Source organism: Henckelia pumila, chromosome 4 (genome assembly GCF_033568475.1).
Source record: "Henckelia pumila isolate YLH828 chromosome 4, ASM3356847v2, whole genome shotgun sequence".
NCBI lineage: Eukaryota > Viridiplantae > Streptophyta > Magnoliopsida > Lamiales > Gesneriaceae > Henckelia > Henckelia pumila.
This window is the reverse complement of record NC_133123.1, coordinates 224,842,910-224,864,750: the sequence shown is the minus strand read 5'-3', so window position 1 is coordinate 224,864,750 and position 21,841 is coordinate 224,842,910. Positions and strand designations below refer to the sequence as shown.

Here is a 21,841-nt window from a genome sequence, read left to right as displayed (position 1 = left end):
AATATCAATATAATAAAAAGAGTTATATGAAATGGAGGCCTAAGAGTACTTAACAACTCATCAGTTGGCATTATGAGATCATGATCTAAGGGAGTTCATCATAGACCGGTTTAAACTGCCTTGACTTGCGACTGGTCTTCCTGATGAACGCTGATCTGTCCAAGGAAATAGGTTTTTAAAGAGGCCATAGCCCTACCTACTACTGGGAGCACTCTTGGAAAGTGTCGATGATGTCGCTATGAGAGACTGAACTCTTAGAAATCTATTTTGTATTTCTCTTTTCTAACACTGTGGACCCAAAAGAACTAAAGGGTACCAAAATCAATTCTTGCAGGGAAATAGGAAAACTGTTCTCCCTAGCATATGGTATCTAGACAGTGGATGCTCTAGACATATGACCGGGAACAAGAAGCTACTCCAATCAGTCAAACCAAAGGAGAAAGGAACTGTCACCTTTGGAGACAACAGCAAAGGAGTTATCGAAGGAATCGGCTCAATAGGTATATCTGAATCCTGCTTGATTGATGATGTACTCCTAGTGAAAGGGCTTAAGCATAACTTACTAAGCATAAGTCAATTGTGCGATAGATGTTATGAAATCAAATTCACTCCCCAACACTGCACTATATCACTCACGACTGACAAAACCATAAATTTCAAAGGATATAGAAATGAAAATGTATACAAGGTTTCTTTAAACAATTTATCTTTATCAAATATTAAAAGCCTTGTATCCTTGAATGTTGATGACAACATTCTTTGGCATAGACGACTAGGCCATGTTGGTCCTAGTACCATAGAAAAACTTTTTAAACTTGATTTAGTTGTTGGTATGCCAAAACTCAATTTAAAATTAGATTCTGTTTGTGATGCGTGTCAACTTGGCAAACACACAAGGGAATCTTTTAAAAGCAAAAATTTTGTATAAAATTCTATGCCCCTTGAACTTCTTCACCTAGATCTATGTGGTCCCTTGAGGAACGCTAGCCTAGGAGGGAAGCTTTATGCATTTGTCATTGTGGATGATTTCTCACGTTACACGTGAACATTGTTTTTAGCCCACAAAAATGATGTTATTGATTATTTTAAAAATTTTGTCAAACGAGTTGAGAATGAGAAAAATCTTTCAATAAAGCAGATCCGTAGTGACCACGGAACTGAATTTCAAAATGAGAGTTTTACAATTTTTTGTGAAGAGAAAGGCATCGGTCACAATTTTTCTTGTCCTAGGACTCCTCAACAAAACGGGGTCGTTGAGAGGAAAAATAAGACACTTGTGGAGATTGCTAGGACCATGATATGTGAGCATTCTCTACCAAAATATTTTTGGGCTGAAGCAATGAACACTGCTTGTTACATCATTAATCGCGTATCAATAAGGCCAATTCTCAAGAAAACTCCATATGAATTATGGAGAGGGAGAAAGCCTAACATTTCCTATTTTCGAGCTTTCGGTTCCAAATGCTACATACATAATAACGGTAAGGACAACCTTGGCAAATTTGATGTCAAATCTGACAAAGGTATTTTTCTTGGATATTCTACCTCAAGTAAGGCTTTTAGAGTATTTAATAAATGTACCTTACTTGTTGAAGAATCTATGCATGTTGTATTTGATGAATCTATGTCAGTAGTTTCTCGTACTACTAACGATGATGTAGAATTACTCGAAGAAGAGATGGATTCCTCAAGACTAAATGATATAGATGCTTCTGTTGAGGAAACTCCACTTTCGAAGGATTGGACGCTTCACAAAGATCATCCTATGGATCTTATCATTGGAAGTCCTTCGAAGGGAGTAACCACTCGATCTTCTCTTAATAATATTTGCAATCATCTTGCTTTTGTTTCGCATGTTGAACCTAAAAGTATTGATGATGCTTTATTAGATGATTCTTGGATTATTGCTATGCAAGATGAGTTGAATGAGTTTAAACGTAATGATGTTTGGAATCTTGTTCCTAGGCCGCATGATAGATTTATTATTGGCACTAAATGGGTTTATATGAATAAACTTGATGAGCATGGTACGATCACTAGAAATAAAGCTAGGCTTGTAGCAAAAATTTATAGTCAAGAAGAAGACATAGATTATGATGAGACTGAAAGAGTGGGTGCCTGGTTAGCCAACTTGTGGCTAAGGGCTTTTATGACTCTATGTAAAACAATCTTTTGTTTAATATAATTTACACTTTTATAATGGTATTGACTTTATCTTTCTTCATATTGTTATATTATGATATAATATTGTCTTTTTGATAAAGACCTTGAATATACTATACTATATGTAAGATGTGGTAGCACATGGGGATGGCTATCATGAAACACATCTTATAGTCACCGTATATTCTAAATTGTTCCTAGTCAATTGAGCCGTCCGCAAATAAGGATAAGGATCGCTCGAGATTGAGACTAGCATTTGCGATGCCGATTACCACATTTCATTGGTATGGAACATAGAGATGTTCAAAGCATGCAAATGGATATTCATATGATGAATGATCGAACTATCCTATTCGGACTTTTCAAGTGGTTATCACTTATCGAGTGGATAAAGTCCGCGGTTTTGGTTGTATACCATTAGTCCTTATTACTTGAAACATCATTGAGACTCTATACGCTAGTACTGTACTTTGACTCGTTTACCGACTCTATTGGGGTCATCAGGTGTCGAGATTGGGTACAGTTATGACACATATAGGAGTCGATGCTTTGTTGTCAAGGATTCACCACATACTTGCGGGTGTGGATATCCTATGCGATCTGAGGAGATATTAGTGTGACGAATCTCTGGCCAGAGTACATGATGTGTTTTAGGTTAATGTGTTATCCTAGTAACACATGCGATGTCACTATTTGATCTCCAAGATGTAATGCATAGTTATCGAATCTCGAACGACTCTCGATATACCAATGGTTGTTGATTCGATCGGGATATATGGATGAAGGGACCGTACTGTATGCTAACCAAAATCTACTGGTTCTTGCAGGCACTATCAGTAATACCTGGGGAATCATGGGGCGATGTTGCTAGGCGCTCTTACCATGATTCGATGGGTATGTCGGAAATTGTTGTTCCGAGTCACAAGGAGTTGTGAGCCCACGGCTAGCTGTATTCCTGAACCATTGAGGGTTACACAAGTAATGGATTACTAAAACCTCGTAGAGATAGTTAAATTTAAAGAGTTAAATTTAATGAAAGAGAAGTTGGACTTCTTAACTAAAGGGAGTGAAATTTTCTAAAATGACATAGGGATGGACATTTTTGGAAATCACTGAATTCGGATTCAGAAAAATTATCTTGACTCTAAAAGATGCAGAAATGGTTTCTGTGCACATTGGTGAAATCAGTTTATCAATCGGAGTCACGATGAATTTTATATTAATTTCTACAACAACAGGCTTGGCTTGTTGGGCTTAAGTTATGGATTGTGGGCTTTAAGGAGTTAGAGTCCTGATACAATTATAACTGGAAATTATCTATAAATAGGATTGCAGTGTTCGAAAATTGTGTGTGATTTTTAGTCTTGAATTTTCGAAAATCAGTCTAGATTATTCAAGAGGATTTTCGAAATCCTCTGTCCCTTTCGAAGAAAATTCGGCTTGTGATTTTTATGAAAAATTACAATCTGAATTAACAGATCATATCTGTTTACTCTCTACGCAAACTTCTGATTGATTTCTAGTGCATTCAATCAGAGGGTTTTGTTTTCTATTCGTGGACCTGATTGAAGAAACATTCGTTCATCAGTTCCGGGGATATACAACAAGAGCAGATTAAATTCTGTTGGTGTCCATAATCTCGCTTCGAGATTTTAAGGTAAAATATTTAATTGTGATTATTTATTTTACTTACACAAATTTAATCGTAAAAGTTTTGATACCCAGATATGGAATCGTTTCATATTAATAAAAATAAATTTTTAAACTTCCGCTGCACCGGGTATCAATTCTAATTGATCTGAACACAGTTTTCCAACAGAGACATATGCTCCTGTTGCTAGACTAGAATCTATTCGCATGCTACTTGCTTTTGCTTGCTCTAGAAATTTTAAGTTATTTCAAATGGATGTTAAGAGTGCATTTCTTAACGGTGAATTGAAAGAGGAAGTTTACATTGAACAACCTGATGGTTTTGTTGATTCGTTATTGCCTAATCATGTGTATAGACTAAGCAAAGCTTTGTATGGATTGAAACAAGCTCCTAGATCTTGGTATGATAAACTGTCTACTTTCTTGCTTTCAAATGGTTTTTCAAGAGGAAAGATCGACATTACCTTGTTTACCAAGAATGTCAAAAATGATCTTTTGATTGTGCAAATTTATGTTGATGATATAATTTTTGGTTCTACTAATGAAACTCTTTGTCAAGGATTCTCTAAGTTGATGCAGGATCACTTCGAGATGAGCATGATAGGGGAACTTAATTATTTCCTCGGATTGCAAATCAAGCAGTGCAAGGATGGGTTCTTTGTGAACCAAAACAAATACATCAAGGAGATTCTGAAGAAGTTTGGGATGGAGAACACAAAATCATCATCCACACCAATGAGCACAGCAATCAGACTCGACAAGGATGAAAATGGTAAATCTGTAGATCAATCTTCCTTTCGCAGTATGATTGGCTCCTTACTTTATGCTACTGCTAGTAGACCGGACATTATGTTTAGTATTTGCTTGTGTGCACGATTTCAATCATGTCCAAAGGAATCACATTTGTTCGCCTTAAAATGCATTTTCAAATATCTTTCAAATACTCCAAATCTCGGCTTGTGGTATTCGAAAAATTTTTTCTTTGATTTAAAAGCATATTGTGATGTCGACTTTGGTGGATATAAGGTGGACAGAAAAAGCACTAGTGGAACTTGTTTCTTTTTAGGAAACTGTTTAGTTTCTTGGTTTTCGAAAAAGCAAAATTGTGTTGCGTTATCAACAACTGAAGCCGAATATATGGCTGCTGGTAGTTATTGTGCGCAAATTCTTTAGATGAAGCATCAATTGTCGACTATGGCGTCTCTTTTTCAAAAATCCCTATTTTTTGTGATAACACTAGCGCCATATGTCTTACAAAGAATCCGATTCAACATTCGCGCACCAAACATATTGATATTCGTCATCATTTTATTCGTGACCACATCGAACGAAATGAAGTTGAACTTCAATATGTTGACACGTCAAATCAAATTGCTGATATTTTTACAAAACCACTAGATGAAAATACTTTTATTCGTTTGCATGGTGAACTTGGTATGATTGAGTTGTAATCACTTGTGGACATAAATAAATTTAATGCCATATTAAGGGGGAGCTTAATATAAAATTCGAGCAACTTAATTTTGGATAATACAAATTAATTGTATTTATTTAAAGTTATAAAGCTCACATTTTATGTGAAATTTATGTGTTGCATTTTAGAAATTATATTCAATTATCATGTTTTGCATTTACTTTTCCAGTCTTTTTGATTATCACAAAAAGGGGGAGAATTAGTTTGGTTAAATATTTTAACTAAGGGGGAGAGTTAGTTTGCTTAAATGCATAGAGAATAAAACTGGTTATTTGATAAACAAATTTTTAATTCTCTTCTTAACTAATTGTTTAAATTAGGGGGAGTTTTATTCATGCAATTATATTTTACAAATTTAAATTTTTTATTTAATATTGTACATTTATTTCTCCTATTTAACCAAGTTTTGTGATCATCAAAAAGGGGAAGATTGTTACGCCTTAAACGCATACAAATCTCGTGTTATGAGATTAATGTTTTTAATGCATTAACAAGTCTCATAATATTATGTTTTGATGATTACAAAACTCGATTAATTGTTACTAACCGTTTAAAGTGAGATTTTAAAGATTAGATTTATTGATGATTAAATTCTTGGAAGCTATTTTGAAGCTATACATGTATTTATAAAGTCTTTTATTGGTCATTGAATGGATGAAACATTGTTAAGAGATATGAAAAAAAATACAAGAAGAAGCCAAAGTATGGAGCAGCAACTTTCGAAAATTATTGGGAATTTTCTAGGCATTGAAATCCGATCTTCACCAGTCATAACCGTGATGAGGAAGTTTTACATGTGCTGTCCAAATTTGAGAGCAATCCAACGGCTAGATATGAAGCTATGATTTTTCCACAAAAGATGTGCAATACCTATTTCTGCAGAACTTGAAGTGAAGGATGAAGAATAAACTTCTGAAAATTACTGGACGTGCTTGATATATCCAAATCAAATCTCCACCAATAAAAATCAATATCAGGATGTTTTAAAACTTATATCAAAATTTCATATCAATCCAACGGCTAGATATGGAGTTATGATTTTTCCACAAAGGTTGCACAGTACCTATTTTTGCAGAACATGAAGCAAATGATGAAGATTCAACTTCAGAAATTAAATGGGATTGTTTGAGATATCTAAATCAAATCTCCACCGTTCAGATTCAAATTTAGGATGTTTTACAACCTCTGTCAACAATTCCGATCAATCCAACGGATGGATATGGAGATATGAATTTTTCAAATTTGTTGCACAGAACAAGTTTGAAAACGTTTTGATGAAGTGACTTCCGAAAATTACTGGAAATTTTTGACTCGTTAAAATCAAATCTGTACCGTTCCGAATGAAGATCCAGATGTTTTAAAGCTTCTGTTAAAATTTTAGATCAATCCAACGGTTAGATTGGAAGATATGATTTTTCCACAAAATCCGCTCAGTGCTGGGAAAAAGTAGGCAGCGGTGCCGAACACTTTTTGTCACTCCTTGACTTCTTAACACACGCTCCAAGCACTCAAATCAGATTCTAATCTTTTCCAACTATAAATAGAGTCCATACAAGTTCATTTTGAGACATCCCAACTCATCTCTTCTATCCTTTGCAAGCAATTTATCACTATCAAAGTGTTTGTGTGATATATTTGAGAGTGTTTGTAAAAATAGTTTGTGAGTTGGTTGTAATATTGTTGTAAACACTTGAGTGTGAAGCCAAGTGTGTTGTTCTATCGTTGTAAGCACTTTAGTGTGAAGCCAAGTGTTTTTGTTGAGGCTATCCTTGGAGCCCTTAAGGCCAAGTGTTCGAGTTGTATCGGCGCGGTGATCGTGTTGAGTTGTACGGCTATCCTTGGAGCCATCAAGGCCAAGAAGTTGAAGTGCTAGTGGATCCTTGGTTAATAGATCTTAACCAAGAAGGGGAGACGTAGACGATTTATCGTCAAAATTCCATAAACATCTCTTATCCCTTTTACTGCTTTATTTACATTACGCATTTATTTATCGCACTTATTATTAATTGCTTTAAGTCTTCTGCTTGCGTATTTTCATAATTGCTTTAAATTGCTAAAGTTGCCAATAGAACTTAAATTCCCCCCCCCCCCCCATTAGGTTCTAACAATTTATCAAAAAATCATGTTTATCATGCTAGGACGAAGCATATACAGGTTCGGTACCATTTCATCAGATCAGTTTTGGAAGATGAAATCTTGATGCTTAAGAAGATTCTTGAAAGTAAAAATCCAGCTGATATGCTCACAAAGACTGTAACCATTGACAAACTAAATTTGTGTTCAACTTCAGTTCGGATTGCAAGTATAAGAGAGGAGACATGAGCTTGCTGCATTGACTATGTGAAGACATGATTGAAATCAAGTCTTCAAGTGGGAGAAATATTAGGTAGATGGAAAATTGGAACATTTATGAAGTTGTCGGATTTTTTTGTCAAACAAGCTGCACCATGAATTTGTAATATTAAATATGGTAGGTGGTGTGGTTGGTTGTTGGTGGCAACCTTTTGGCCGATTTGTACGAACGGGGAGCTCTATAAATAGATATCCCCTCTATTCGATTTATTCATCCCAAATCGAGAGCAAAAACAAAAAAAGTTTCTTGGGTTTTCTTGAGTGTTTCTCTTGTGTGAGTTATAGAATTATTTATCTGTAATACTCGGGGTTTGAGTTTGGTTAGAGAAAGTGTTTTGTATACACTTGTAATATTTCTCTCGGTAATAAATATTTGCAGTAGCTCCGTGGACGTAGCCTATATTAGGTGAAACAAGTAAATCCTGGGTGTTCTTGTGGATTATTTTATTCCGTAATTTTATTATCATCAAGATCGCTTCGGTATGATCCATAACATGTCTACCCACCATTCTTTAGGGTTATCCATCAGATTGGGTTCAAAAACCGCAGCAAAAAGTCTGTAATCGATTCTGTTAAACTACGTGTTGCGACAGTCATGTTAACTTGGTTTCTATTGGATTTCTTTCGAAGTCGGCAGTCCTTGACCATATTATTTGGCTTGCCACAGTTTTAGCACATTCTGTTGACCTTTTTAGTCTTCAGTGGTGTTTTCCATTTCCCGGAAAACTTTCGCTTTTTGTTAGCATTTGATTCTATCAAATTTACCTTTGCATCCATAGGTGATTTTCCTTTAGGATCAGACTACTTGCGATTGTCTTCTTCAATTCGCAGCCTCACAATTAGATCATAAAGTCCTATCTCCTTTTGTTCACTACAAGAAAAAAGGCAAACCACAATGCTTTTTCCGCGTTGTTGTTCTCCCAGAAAAAGCGTTGTCGTAGGTAGTGTTGTAAAAGACCGCTGTCAAAGACAACGCGGAAAAAACTTTGTGGTATTTAAAAAATAAAACGTTTTAAAAGCGTTGTGGTATTCAAAAAAGATAACGCTTAAAAAGCGTTGTGGTGTACGAAAAATACAACGCTTAAAAAGCGTTGTGGTATTCGGAAAAGACAACGCTTCTTTTTTTAAATAAAAAACAAAAAAAAATTAAATCACAAATTTTTAATATTATAAATCACTCAAAATTCAAAAATTTCTAAAATAAAATTTAATATACAATCTTCCAATGTTATATATAATTCAAATATTAAAAATAATCGAATTCTAAATTAATGAACACTAGGACAAAAATATGCATTAATCTTGAAAAACTTTGATTCCTCACTTCAGCACATGTTAGCATCCCGAGCTTTCATAAAAGCCGCAATAATCTCTTTTCCTTTAATTTGTATCTCCATACTGTAAATTATTAAAAATAAAAACAAATATGAATAGATTAAAATGAAAAGTAAACTTAACACATATTTATCAGTAAAAGAACATGAACTACGAATAATGAAATTATCACTAAGCGGTTGGAATTATCAAATGAACTACGAATTATGAAATTATCAGTAAGCGATTTGAATTATCAAAAGATCCATTTAAACACATATTTACCTCATTAACAGCACAGTCAGTCTGTAAGTATTCTCTTCGGAAGCTTCCTAGACCTAAATCACTGCTCTTCCGATCAACATAACTAAATGTCAGGGTAAATATAGCATAAGGCATAAGGAAATAAACTATACTTCCATGTAGATAGTCTACTTCATTATTTATCTACAAGTACAAACTATTTACATTTACAACACAAAAAGCCAAACCCATAGTAAATCAATCCCTAGGTGGCTGAAACTGTATTGTGTCAGCTCCATGCATGGTCAGAGAACGTACTTCCATGCCATGTCATACAATATTGATATCAAGAGTCAAAGTGTCGTTTTGGCATGTTCATTATTAGCTTATTTGCGCGGAGGATATAAAGATTTAAAATTGATTTGCGAAGATGGCATAAGGTCAGTGGATCTATGAGTTTTCCATATTATAAAAATGCATACGCATATTCTAAATTGAGCAAAGAAAAAATAAAGTATATAGCAATGATGCAAGAGGAAATCCAGTTCACCTTTAACTTACTGAAACATGCTTCAACTAAACTAATGAAATCTTGGCATACGTTTGAGACATCGTAGATTCGGAGTGATTTCTCGGAGATCTCATCTAGACTCTGCAATTACTCGGTTCAGTCAAATGACAGATGAAATTGTGCTAGGAGCATATGTTACATAGCATGAACTTTGAATTAAGGTTTGCACTAGTGTGCCATGTGTGTAGAACAGGGAGTGAATACAGAGCCAAAACCAGTTTGCATAGCCATAACATATTTTCGAACAATCTTTGAGGTGTAGATGAGAGTTCACAAAAAATGCATTTGCATGAGAAGGTCTTAAAGCAAATATTGTCCCGGCATGCTGCAAAATAAAAGTGAAAAAACACCTAAAACCGGAAGCATTTCAAGCCAAAATACCTCTAAGCAGCAATGGAGATGTCGAGTACACTGTAAGAAGCATGAAACCAAACACCTTGTGGGCAGAAGTAGGCTACCAGTGCAGCAGCAGTGTAGGATAAATTGAAGGCTGAAATAATATAAACAGTTGTGAAAAACTTTGTCAAGATATCCACATCAAATTGAACTCATTTCAACAGGGATTATAAGCTTGTGAATAGGATATAAGATAAACTGTAAAAATAATAGTGCAGCAGATTCTTTACTCTTTGATGATAGATGATTCATTCTATTAGTATTGTGTGGATGTGATGCTATATCAGTTCAAACCCCACAAATACTAAAATACATACTTGTTCCATGAACATGCATTATGAAAATTTGTTTCAAATAATGTGCCTCGTAAATATCATATTAGCCATAATTGAAAATCCAATCTAAAAGAAAAACTTCAGACTGAGTTATTCTTAAAAAGGTTATCAAAGATATGGTTAACACACAATATACTTTATCAAAAACACGCAATATAATTATTCTTGTGAATTGACCTACTTCTTTGGGAATTATTTTCAATTGATATAATCACTTGGAAAATAACTACTAAAAAAAATACATACTTATTTCAAGTAACACTATAGTAGGGAATAAAATAGATCATGTCTATTTTTTTTTTTGAAAAAAAATGATTCATTGAAATTTGAAGATTCAAAAGAAGATGAATAGAATAGGCTTGTATTATATCGTTAACTTAACAACAAGTACAACATTTGATATAACGTCAAATAATATATCATTTTTAACCAATAGAGAGCAAAAAAAAACATATTCAAGTTTCCCATTTAAAATCAGCAACACAATAAGCTCTGGCTCTTCTAAATTATCTTGAGGAAGTTGTTATGATTCAAACTATCGATCATGTCCCTGAAGCTTACCTCCACAGGCATAAAATTCAACCCCAAACTCTTTGCTTTCTTCTTGCACACCTTAAAGGTCATATTTCCAGCAACGGTACTACTGCAATCACAATAAAATTTAACAAGTTATAAATAAACAACACAATATTCGCTTTAAGACCTTCTCATGCAAATGCATTTTTTGTGAACTCTCATCTACACCTAAAACCGGAAGCGTTTCAAGCCACAATACCTCTAAGCAGCAATGGAGATGTCGAGTACACTGTAAGAAGCATGAAACCAAACACCTTGCGGGCAGAAGTAGGCTACCAGTGCAAGGCTGAAAGAATATAAACAGTTGTGAAAAACTTTGTCAAGATATCCACATCAAATTGAACTCATTTCAACAGGGATTATAAGCTTGTGAATAGGATATAAGATAAACAGTAAAAATAATAGTGCAGCAGATTCTTTACTCTTTGATGATAGATGATTCATTCTATTAGTATGTGTGGATGTGATGTTATATCAGTTCAAACCCCACAAATACTAAAATACATACTTGTTCCATGAACATGCATTATGAAAATTTGTTTCAAATAATGTGCCTCGTAAATATCATATTAGCCATAATTGGAAATCCAATCTAAAAGAAAAACTTCAGACTGAGTTATTCTTAAAAAGGTTATCAAAGATATGGTTAATACACAATATACTTTATAAAAAACACGCAATATAATTATTCTTGTGAATTGACTTGCTTCTTTGGGAATTATTTGCAATTGATATAATCACTTGGCAAATAACTACTAAAAAAAATACATACTTACTCCAAGTAACACTATAGTAGGGAATAAAATATATAATGTCTATATTTTTTTTTGAAAAAAAATGATTCATTGAAATTTGAAGATTCAAAAGAAGATGAATAGAATAGGTTTGTATTATATCGTTAACTTAACAACAAGTACAAAATTTGATATAACGTCAAATAATATATCATTTTTAACCAATAGAGAGCAAAAAATAACATATTCAAGTTTCCCATTTAAAATCAGCAACACAATAAGCTCTGGCTCTTCTAAATTATCTTGAGGAAGTTGTTATGATTCAAACTATCGATCATGTCCCTGAAGCTTATCTCCACAGGCATAAAATTCAACCCCAAACTCTCTGCTTTCTTCTTGCACACCTTAAAGGTCATATTCCCAGCAACGGTACTACTGCATTCACAATAAAATTTAACAAGTTATAAATAAACAACACCATATCTTATCATATATATATTTAAAACATGAATACAAAGTTGTAGAAATATATATAGTACTTCTTATGAGGATTAATGTCCCGTGAAGGGCTAATTACCTCATGTAAAATCTTCACAGCCTCGTCATGGCTCACCGACGATTCGACTAAAATGTATCTTCCATTAGCTGATGAATTCTCAAAAGCCAAAACATGCACAGTCACCACATCCCTAACATCAACAAATTGATAGTCGGGAAATACATATTTTCCTGCAAATTCATTCAAATAAGATAACCACATACATATATTTTATTAGTTGTTAGTTGTTGCTATTATTGAAGCTTATATATATGTATATGCAGTACCTTTTATGAGGTCCAAGATAAAGCGAGACGAAGTATTGAGAGTTGGCTGAAGGAGAGGACCGATCATGAACCTCGGATTCATCACCACCAAGTCAATCCCATTCTGCTCTGCATACTTCACCGCACTTTGCTCTGCTAATGTCTTGGCAAGCCAATACCATTGCTGAAAGAAATAAAATAAAGGCACTCATAAAAACTGATAATTTTTCACCAAATATATATATATATATATATATATATATATATATATAAAGTGCAGATATATATATATATACAAAAAACCTTTGTTTCTTTGCATAATTCGATGTCCGAAAACCAAGTCTCATCCATTATAGTACCCGGGCTACGGGGATTTTTGTTGAGTGTCACTGCAGCTATAGAAGATGTCACCACAACTCGTTTGATAGACGGCAATTTGGCACATGACTTGAGCAAGCTAAGCGTCCCATTCACCGCGCTGGTTCAATCAGTTGTTCCTGATAAATTTGTGCCACAACTTGAAATATATACTAGCTAGCTAACGACTGGCAACGAAAACAAAAACAAACAAGAACATATATATATATATATGCACGAATGAACCTGTGGATCAGTAATGGAATACAAGACGGGAGATGCAGTGTGAAACACACCTACGCAATCATGTACGATTGAATCAAAAGACCCTTCTTTTATCAAGTCGGCTTCGAACAGCTGCAGTCTCTCTTTAGCTCCTTCCAGTGCTTTTAGGTGCGCAACTTTGTTAGGCTCCCCTGCGTATTTTTTCGAGATGTCGAGTACACTGTAAGAAGCATAAAACCAAACACCTTGCGGGCAGAAGTAAGTGACCCATGCAGCATCAACAGTGTAAGGAAGAAATCTACCACAAACAAATGTAAAAACACCACCACAAGACTCTAAAAGACCACCAAAACCTACGTTCTAGCAGAAAGCAATATCAAAGAAACACAGATCATGCCCTGCACAGATTTGTGCTCCTGCGAAATGGCAGCCCACAACAACTAAGCCCAATAACAGATGGAAAAATTAGCTAATGTAGTGAAAATCAAAACCCACCCTAGTCAAAGCAATCGCAACTTGTTCGTGAATAATAAAAGTTGGAGAATAATAAAAGTTTTCGGGAACATTGGTGGTTTCTTGGCATATTTTGGCACGGCTTGGTGGATGCTCACAACAGTGGAAAGCTCTATGACCCGTCAAAATTTCCCCAATCATTCTCGAAAACAAATCGGCACTCATAATCCCGGTCGTCTTCTTGACTCATTCAGGATGGAACTCGAACATGGAGAGTATTTCAGAAGGCGTACCGATTATTTGATTTTTCTGGTAATTTTTCGCGGAGCAGCAGACGAATTGAAGATCGAGGGGGATGTGACGCGGGCGAATATCACGAAGACGGTGAGAGCTTTGATGGGGATCTAGGGTTCAATCGATTTCTTTGAGAGCAGGATAGCTGTAGTATATTTAATTATATTTATTTCTTTAGATTTTAAACAAATTAAAGAGTTGTAGTATAAAAAGCGTTGTAAAAGAAATAAAAAAAAAATAAAAAAACGCACATCCACAACATTTTTGAATAAAGTTTTGTAAAAGAAATAAAAAAACGCTCATCCACAACGCTTTTTAAAAAGCGTTTTGGATGACAAAAAAAATGTTGTCTTTTATATATTAAAAAAACAAAGACAACACTTTCTCATAAAAGCGTTGTGTTTCTTTTTTTAACAACGCTTTTTGTAAAAAGCGTTGTCTTTCAACTGTTGTCAATGATCATTTTTGTTGTAGTGGTTATTGCTTTAGATAATTTTTGAAATCTTTTCATGAAGGCGAAAGTTTCTCCATTATCGAAGTCACTTGGAAAGCTTCATTTATTTGTAGACCCTCGTCATGCAAATAATGCAGCAAAATTTACAATTCTTGGACTTGGCTCAAAACATATTTAAATTCAATCGTTTTAAAATTAAAAAACTTACCAATAATAAATTTCTTCATTCTGGCATCTTCAGTTCGGCATCATAAGCATCTCATTTATCTTTGTCAGTTTCTTCGTCAATTACAACAGGAGAATTATCTTGCAGAAACTTCATGAGATTCAGTATGGTCAAGTAAAAAAACATATTTTTGTACCATATTTTGAAGTCAACATCAGAAAAATTATCCGTTTTCTCAAAATGTGACGCTGAAATAGTGGGTTGAAAAGGGGCAGTAGATGAGGATGCCATCTCAGAATGCACAGAAAATTCGTCGTAAGGTTGTAGGGATCGGAGTATTGTGCAAAATGAGACTGTTTGGTATGTGCCTCGACAGATATTGCGATACGAAATGAGATAGGACATGAACAGAATGTTTTAAGTCGAGGATAGAGTTAGACTCTATCTCCTTAAGACGAATTTTTCCAACACACGGTTCTAATGGAATATGACAATCATTTTCCAAGATACAATGACTTACGTTTTGTAATAGGAGCACTCCAAATTACAAAACTCGGCGAACATTGAAGTTGATTTTTGAACTTTCTGGTAGAGGTGTCAAAATGGGCTAGGGCCCGTCGGATTGGCCCGCCCCGCCATACAAAATAGGTGGGTTGGGTTGTCATTTTACCAACCCGCCTAGAGGTGGGCCGCCCCGCCCCGCCCCACCCTGCCCCGCCCCGCATAATGGTGGGTTGGGATGGGTTGCGGGTTGGCCCGCCAAAACCCGCCAAATTACACATAGACCCATTTGGTTGGCCCGCCCCGCCACTTAAAATAGGTGGGTTGGGTTGGTATTTTTCCAACCCGTCTAAAAGGTGGGCCGGCCCGCCTAATGATGGGTTGCGACGGGTTGTGGGCTGGCCCGCCCCTCTAGCCCCTTTTGACATCTTTACTTTCTGGAATGAGGAACAAAATATGGATGCAGCAAAATGATAGTGCACGGAAATCTATGTATTTTCGAACTTCCAAACTGAGTAAACTTATTACATTAAGACATATGGATCTATATATAGACATCCAAAGGTTTGAGGGGCCTTTTCGCATATAGGTGTGTCTTTTAGATGAGATTAATATGATCTATCAGATTTGAACTCGTCCGATTGATCGGAGACACTAGATGACATCCTCCTATAGGATTGGATCTTGTGCGTCCATTTCCAGATCAACGATCTAGATCACACCTCTGTCGGTTGATCACATCCCTTAGATGTAACCTTTGATATATACTAGATCTCAACCACCGATCTAGCGGTGTAACCTTTGATAAACTAGATCTCAACCACTGATCTAGCGGTCCCCAGATTCATTTGGATTTCATCCAACGATTATTGATTGCAAACCATAATAATAACCTTTCATCTAGGCCATGCGATCCAACGCATCTGATCACTCCTCAACTAAGTGCAAAGTGCGCCGTCAATGCGCCCTTTGCGTCTGGGCCCGTGTGCGCTCGGGCTCAATCGGAGCATTACCTCTTTCACGTTGGACTTGAATTGGACATTATTTAATTAATCAATATACATAACAATATATATGTTGGAATATAAATCTTAATTCTTTTCATGCGGGACAAGTTTCATCTCACGCACAACACATTGATTGCGCTTTGAACACCAATTTTATATAATTAATTTCTCATTCACCCAAAATCGATTTTGAACAAATTAATATACCAAAATTATCTAACGTAGATTTCAATTTTCAAGTCAATTTTTGGTTTTATTGGATGAGTGATGCTCGAATAATTTTCGAAGTTTATTGGGCCTCAAAACCCATTTTTCCAACAGAAAATACTATTTTCAAACTATATATCTCGGGTTTTGGTCAGTGTAGTGCATTAGAACTTTCTAAAGAGATTATACATTTGCACGACACTAAGAGGTAAAAGCTTCCTTCCACTAGTGCTTGTTTTGAAAGAATTTCCCCTCTATGTTTATGGTTATTTTGAACACCACCCTAGTTTAAAAAGAGTGTAGTAGAAGAAGGGGTCCCTAGATTTGTGAGCTGGTTTGGTTAGAGCTTGACATGGCTACAACAAAACAAGCAAATCCACGGTAGAAAACTGCAAAGTACTGGTCAAAAGTCATTGAATTCACAAAGAGAAGCCGCTTGAATGGCTAAATTTACTGGATCATCAAATGTTTTCACAAATACAAAAACAATTGTATTACATTAACATTTGATGCAGGTGAAAATCATGAAGCAAGCATGAAATGTGTGATACAGCCCAAACCAAAAGCAAAAGGGTCTCAAAACGAAATAGTGCTTTCATATAAAGCCAAGATACTAGAACTTTTACGCTTCCTCCACCTTTTTTATATTAATTAATTAATTAATTTGAGGGTCATGAGTCTCCTCGAATACAACATGGCCATGTGGTTGACCTACAATTCCTTCAATCATGTCTTGAATAGAAAAACTTCTTGGAACCTCTTCTCTCTTCAATTCTTAGAATTTCCTCTTGTCGGTGGCCGGCATATATATTTCGACTATCACTGAACGTGCCAATTTTGAAAGCACAAAATTTGATAATTGCGGGTGTTTCATATTTAAGAGAGTGTTTGCAATAGATTGTTCTTTTGTAGAAGTGATTAATTTATATATTATAAAAAAGTTAAAAAAAATTAATAGTTGGTAGTGTTTGGAAACAAATGTGAAAATCTAAAATTAAAGTTGAGTAGTGTTTGATAAATAAATGATTAGAGTAATTTTAACAATGACCTTCTTATTAGAATCACTTTTGGAGAATTATAATCACCACATGACTAGCTTTTGAATTTCAATTAAGTTAAGCATAAGCTAACACATAATTTAGGTTTAAGAAATACACAAAAATAATTTTTTTAAGCCAAAAGCTAACAATCACTTTTTTTTAATGATTGCAAATACTCCCTAAAAATAGAAGATTTAAATGAAAAACGGTGTTGATACTGAAAAATAAATTCCTAGGCATGATTACCGTATTTACAAAATCAAGAAGAATCAAAACAATAAAAAAAAAAACAATAAAAAGTTACCGCTTGGTTGATTAACACAATTCATTTCAATCAACGTCTTTCAGGTAATTCAGTAATTGAATGTGATTGTTTACTGATATCTTCTTCCGCTAATTTTATCATATTGAGCCTGAGCCAAATCTACGGCCTACGGGGCCAAACATAATTTTTGCAATACATTCATGTGATAAATCAATGAAGAAAAAATGTTTGTGTTGAAATACGGTGGCCTTTCAAGTTTATGCTATAAATATTTTATGTATCTTGGGTTAACTATTGTGCTATGATATTGTTTGGTTTTATGGATGTGACCAATGAAAGATATGTATAAATATGATAAAATTATGTCAAGATATGGATGAATAATTATACAAATGAATAATAGACAGTGTTCTAAAAAGCACAAAAAAAAACGCCTTTTAAGCACAAACAAGCGTTGTTGGTTCCAGGTGCAGCATTACGAGATAGAAACTATGGAAATTGAAGAATAAAATAAACACCAAGATTTACGTGGAAAACCCCCAAAAATTATTAGGATAAAAACCACGGGCAAGACCAAAAGATTTCACTATAATATTTGGAGAATTACAACCTCTCTATGTTTCCAAAGAGACACTCACTCTCTTATACAGGAGAAAACCTATCTCACAAATATATAAAAATAACTAGGGAGAGAAGAAATGCACTCAAGAACAGAAGAATGCTTGAGGCTGAGGGATGATCCTGAAATGCCGAGGGAAGACACCTATTTATAGTGAGGATTCTCGTCTGAACACGGCATAGTCATGAGAAAGGAAATTCATTGTGAATTTCCTTCACACTTTCCGTCCATTTTCTGCCTACCATATTTGATGTAACACATGCATTTAATGCATGTCTCCCATGTGTCTTTTGCCGACAAGCGTAAGCAAAAAGTTTCGCTTTGGGCAAAAGCGTGAAAGAAGCGGTCAACCCTTTGATTGACCACATTAAGAGCGAAAAAGCGTGAAAATGAGTGAAAAAAATATTTTTTTTAAAAAAATTTAATTAAAAATTTAATTTTTTTAATATTTTAAACTTTAAAATTTTATTTTAAATGATAAATATTTAATCATATAAGTTTTTTTAAAAAAAAACATTAAATGCGTCAAATTAAATTTGATTCGTATATTTCATTTTTTTTTTGCCTAAGAGATAAACTTGACCTAACACAAACATTTTACACCAAAAAATTTGTTATTTTGAGACTTGTGTTTTTTATAACTTGAAAATTTATGTATTTATTTTTAAAATCTTTAAGTTTATATATTATTTATTATATTAATTAACTTAATATAACTAAAAAAATGAAAAATGTTTTTTTACGCTTAAGCTTTTTCTAAACTCGCTAAACCTTGTGAAACTTGAAGCTTGACCGCCTCACTTCGTCACGCTTTATGCTTTTTAAAATCTTGATAATAGGTTATTTTATATGTTTTTAATTTTGTAGGATTATTATGTTTACTATTATATTATGTTGTCAATTACAAACAATTGTAGGGAAAATAGTTATATTTTCATGGGAGAGTAATGCATATCCAACCCATATACAATTACATCACGGATCATGAGATGCAATTAAATTAACCAAAAAATGAAACAAACATGCGCTGAATAAAAATTGTTGCTCATCTCGTTTTCATCTATTATATCAAACAATACCTATAGGTATCAGCTAGGTATTGTATCTTATGGAGGGATAGAGAGCCACTTTTAGAGGAAGGTGGGGAAATGCCTCAATTTAATCAGCCATAAGTATTAAGAATAATAAAAGACATGTTAAACAGCGCTGGTTGGACCACCTTGTGTCAAGTAGCATGATGTTTGGTCCAGAAGCCAAATCGGCATGCACGTAGCAAGAACGACGCAGAGTTTAGCATGTTCGTTACTAATGCAACTATCACATTCCAAGGGAGGGTGTGGTATGGAATCTCAATTTTGATATAAAAAAGCCAGTAGATAGTGTTGAACTCATTCCATAACAACATTAGCCCCGACTGCTTTCATTGCCTCGATGATTTTCTCCGCTTCCTCCTTGGATACCCCTTTTTTAAGCACCGCAGGAGTGTTTTCCACCAAGGCCTTTGCTTCCTTTAACCCCAAGTCAGTAAACGTCCGAATCTCCTTAATCACCTTGAGCTTCGAAGCTGCCTCATATGAGTCCATCTTCAACTCAAAAGCTGTCTTTTCAGGCTTCTTTTCTTCCTTGGGGGCCATTGCCGCCTTCACTGCCACTCCTCCACCGGCACCTGCTTTCATGACACCAACCACTGGCATCTCCTTCATACCCAACTTCCTCATCATAATGGAAGACAGCTCGGCAGCTTCAGCCAGAGTGAGTCCAGATATTTCATCAACCAGATTCCATACTCTCTGTGTTGGGGGACTGCGATGCTCTGTTGGATCGAAATTCGAAGCGTCATAATCAGCCGGAAGTCTTCTTTGGTCTATCTCCACTTCCTGCTCATCCTCCTCCATTACAGCCTGAGAAAAGTGTCTACTATGCCTACTTGATTCAACTGAAACCGATACAAGGAAAGGAGAGAAGATACGATGCCGAACCCTTGCAATCAGACTCATTGCCAATGTCTTCTGATAAAACTTGATAGCAAATTTACAGGGAAATTACCATCCAGACATCCTGCTAGATACCGCAACACAGAAATCAAATACAAAAATGGAACACAAGGCAATTAAAATTGCACAAATCTAGTTGGTTTCTTCCGCAGACTCCAAAGTCACCAAACATACTCCCATTATCAATAAAAACCGTTGCGGAAAAACTTGCATATCAGCTATATGAAACATTGACCCTGTTCAAAACGTGGAAGAACATTTCAAGAATCGATCTTTTCTACTCATTAACCTATTCCAACAAAACCGATCTTAACAGCAACTCTATCAATCGATTTCATCTCGATTTATATACGCTATCTACGTGTATTCAATCCACAAAAACATATAATCAGAAATGGATGATTTTGATTCGAACAAAATCGATTGAACTGGCAAAGCCACTCAATTTCATCCATTAATAGAGACATAAATCATAATTTGAAGAAATGAACAAAGATTTACCTCTTACAAGTATCGATTTTTCGTCCGTTGGCGATTGGTATGGATATTTTGGGGATTAGGGCTGGCCGTCTCCAAGAGGAATAGAACGATTGACGAAGGAAGTTGGAAGTCAAACTTCGCTGAAAGACTGAAAATGAAAGTGTTACTCACTGTGACTGTGAGCCCGGTATCAAAGCCCAATACAACAAAGAAAAAAAGAAAAAAGAAAAAAGAAAAATTCTACGAGGCCCTCTCTAATATTATTTTTTAATATAAAAACTTAATCGGTTTAACTTATTTTTAAATTCATAACATAGTTGTCAAAGGAGGCCAGGCGCGCCAAGACCCACAAGTAGAGATATCAAAATAGTTTAGGTCTGTCGAGTTGATGCATCTAGCTATATAAAATAGGTGGATTTTGTTGACAATTTTTTAACCCACTAAAGAGTGGACCGCATCCCGCCCTGTTTAATGGTGAGTTGTGACGGGTTACGGATTGATCCGTCCCAACCAGTCAAATTATACGTAAGTTCACTGTATTGGTCCATCCTATCACTTAAAATAGTTGGTTTGAGTTGGTGTTTTTCTAATAGACCTAAAAATGGGTCGGTCCGTCCCACGTAATGATGGATTGCAGTGGGTTATGGACTGATCCGCTAACCCGTAGTGACACATCTACGCATAAGAGCCCTGGAGCTTGAGGCATAAGGTGAGACACACGTCTTACCGAAGCAAGACACACGTTTTAATTTTTTTGAAACAAATATTTTTGTATTAGAATTAGAATAAATATATTAAAATATGAAATAAAAAGTCACAATGTCACACCAAAAAAAAAATCAATTAACATGATTATAATTATTCAATCATCCAAATCAAATTCATCTTTTTCCATCGAATCATATAGTCTCCAGAACTTTCGAACTTGTATTCTACTTGATCTTCGTCTCTTTCTTGATTAACATCAATCTTCTTCCTCTTCATCCAAAGGATGTGAAATCGGAGTTTTTTTGGTTGTTTTGAAAATAGATGTCTTTACCTAGTTTGAAGAAGATGAAGCACGAGATTTAAAATCGTAAATCTGTTCACCAACCCTAGATGCACGAGCTACATCATCTCATGTCAAATCATCATCCCCAAAGACTATATTATTTTCTTCATTGTCCA

At 35.0% G+C, this 21,841-nt stretch overlaps 1 protein-coding gene and 1 pseudogene across 3 annotated transcripts; both read right to left on the bottom strand.

The window, feature by feature from the left end:
• Positions 1-12,083: 12,083 nt before the first annotated feature.
• On the bottom strand, positions 12,084-13,872 carry LOC140862819 (phenylacetaldehyde reductase-like; annotated as a pseudogene).
• Positions 13,873-19,200: 5,328 nt separating this feature from the next.
• LOC140866382 (uncharacterized) lies at positions 19,201-20,833 on the bottom strand. Of its 3 annotated transcripts, none has more exons than XM_073271362.1 (2): positions 20,696-20,823; positions 19,201-20,261 (listed from the first exon to the last, which is right to left on the bottom strand). In XM_073271362.1, the coding sequence occupies exon 2, from the start codon at positions 20,195-20,197 to the stop codon at positions 19,589-19,591; it is 609 nt and encodes a 202-aa protein (XP_073127463.1). In that variant the 5' UTR covers positions 20,198-20,261; positions 20,696-20,823; the 3' UTR covers positions 19,201-19,588. The 3 variants fall into 3 exon arrangements, 2 of the variants coding, with proteins under 2 accessions (XP_073127463.1, XP_073127462.1); XM_073271361.1 differs by having other exon boundaries at positions 19,202-20,258; positions 20,696-20,833; XR_012144869.1 differs by lacking the exon at positions 19,201-20,261 and adding an exon at positions 20,270-20,430 and having other exon boundaries at positions 20,696-20,833.
• Positions 20,834-21,841: the final 1,008 nt, after the last annotated feature.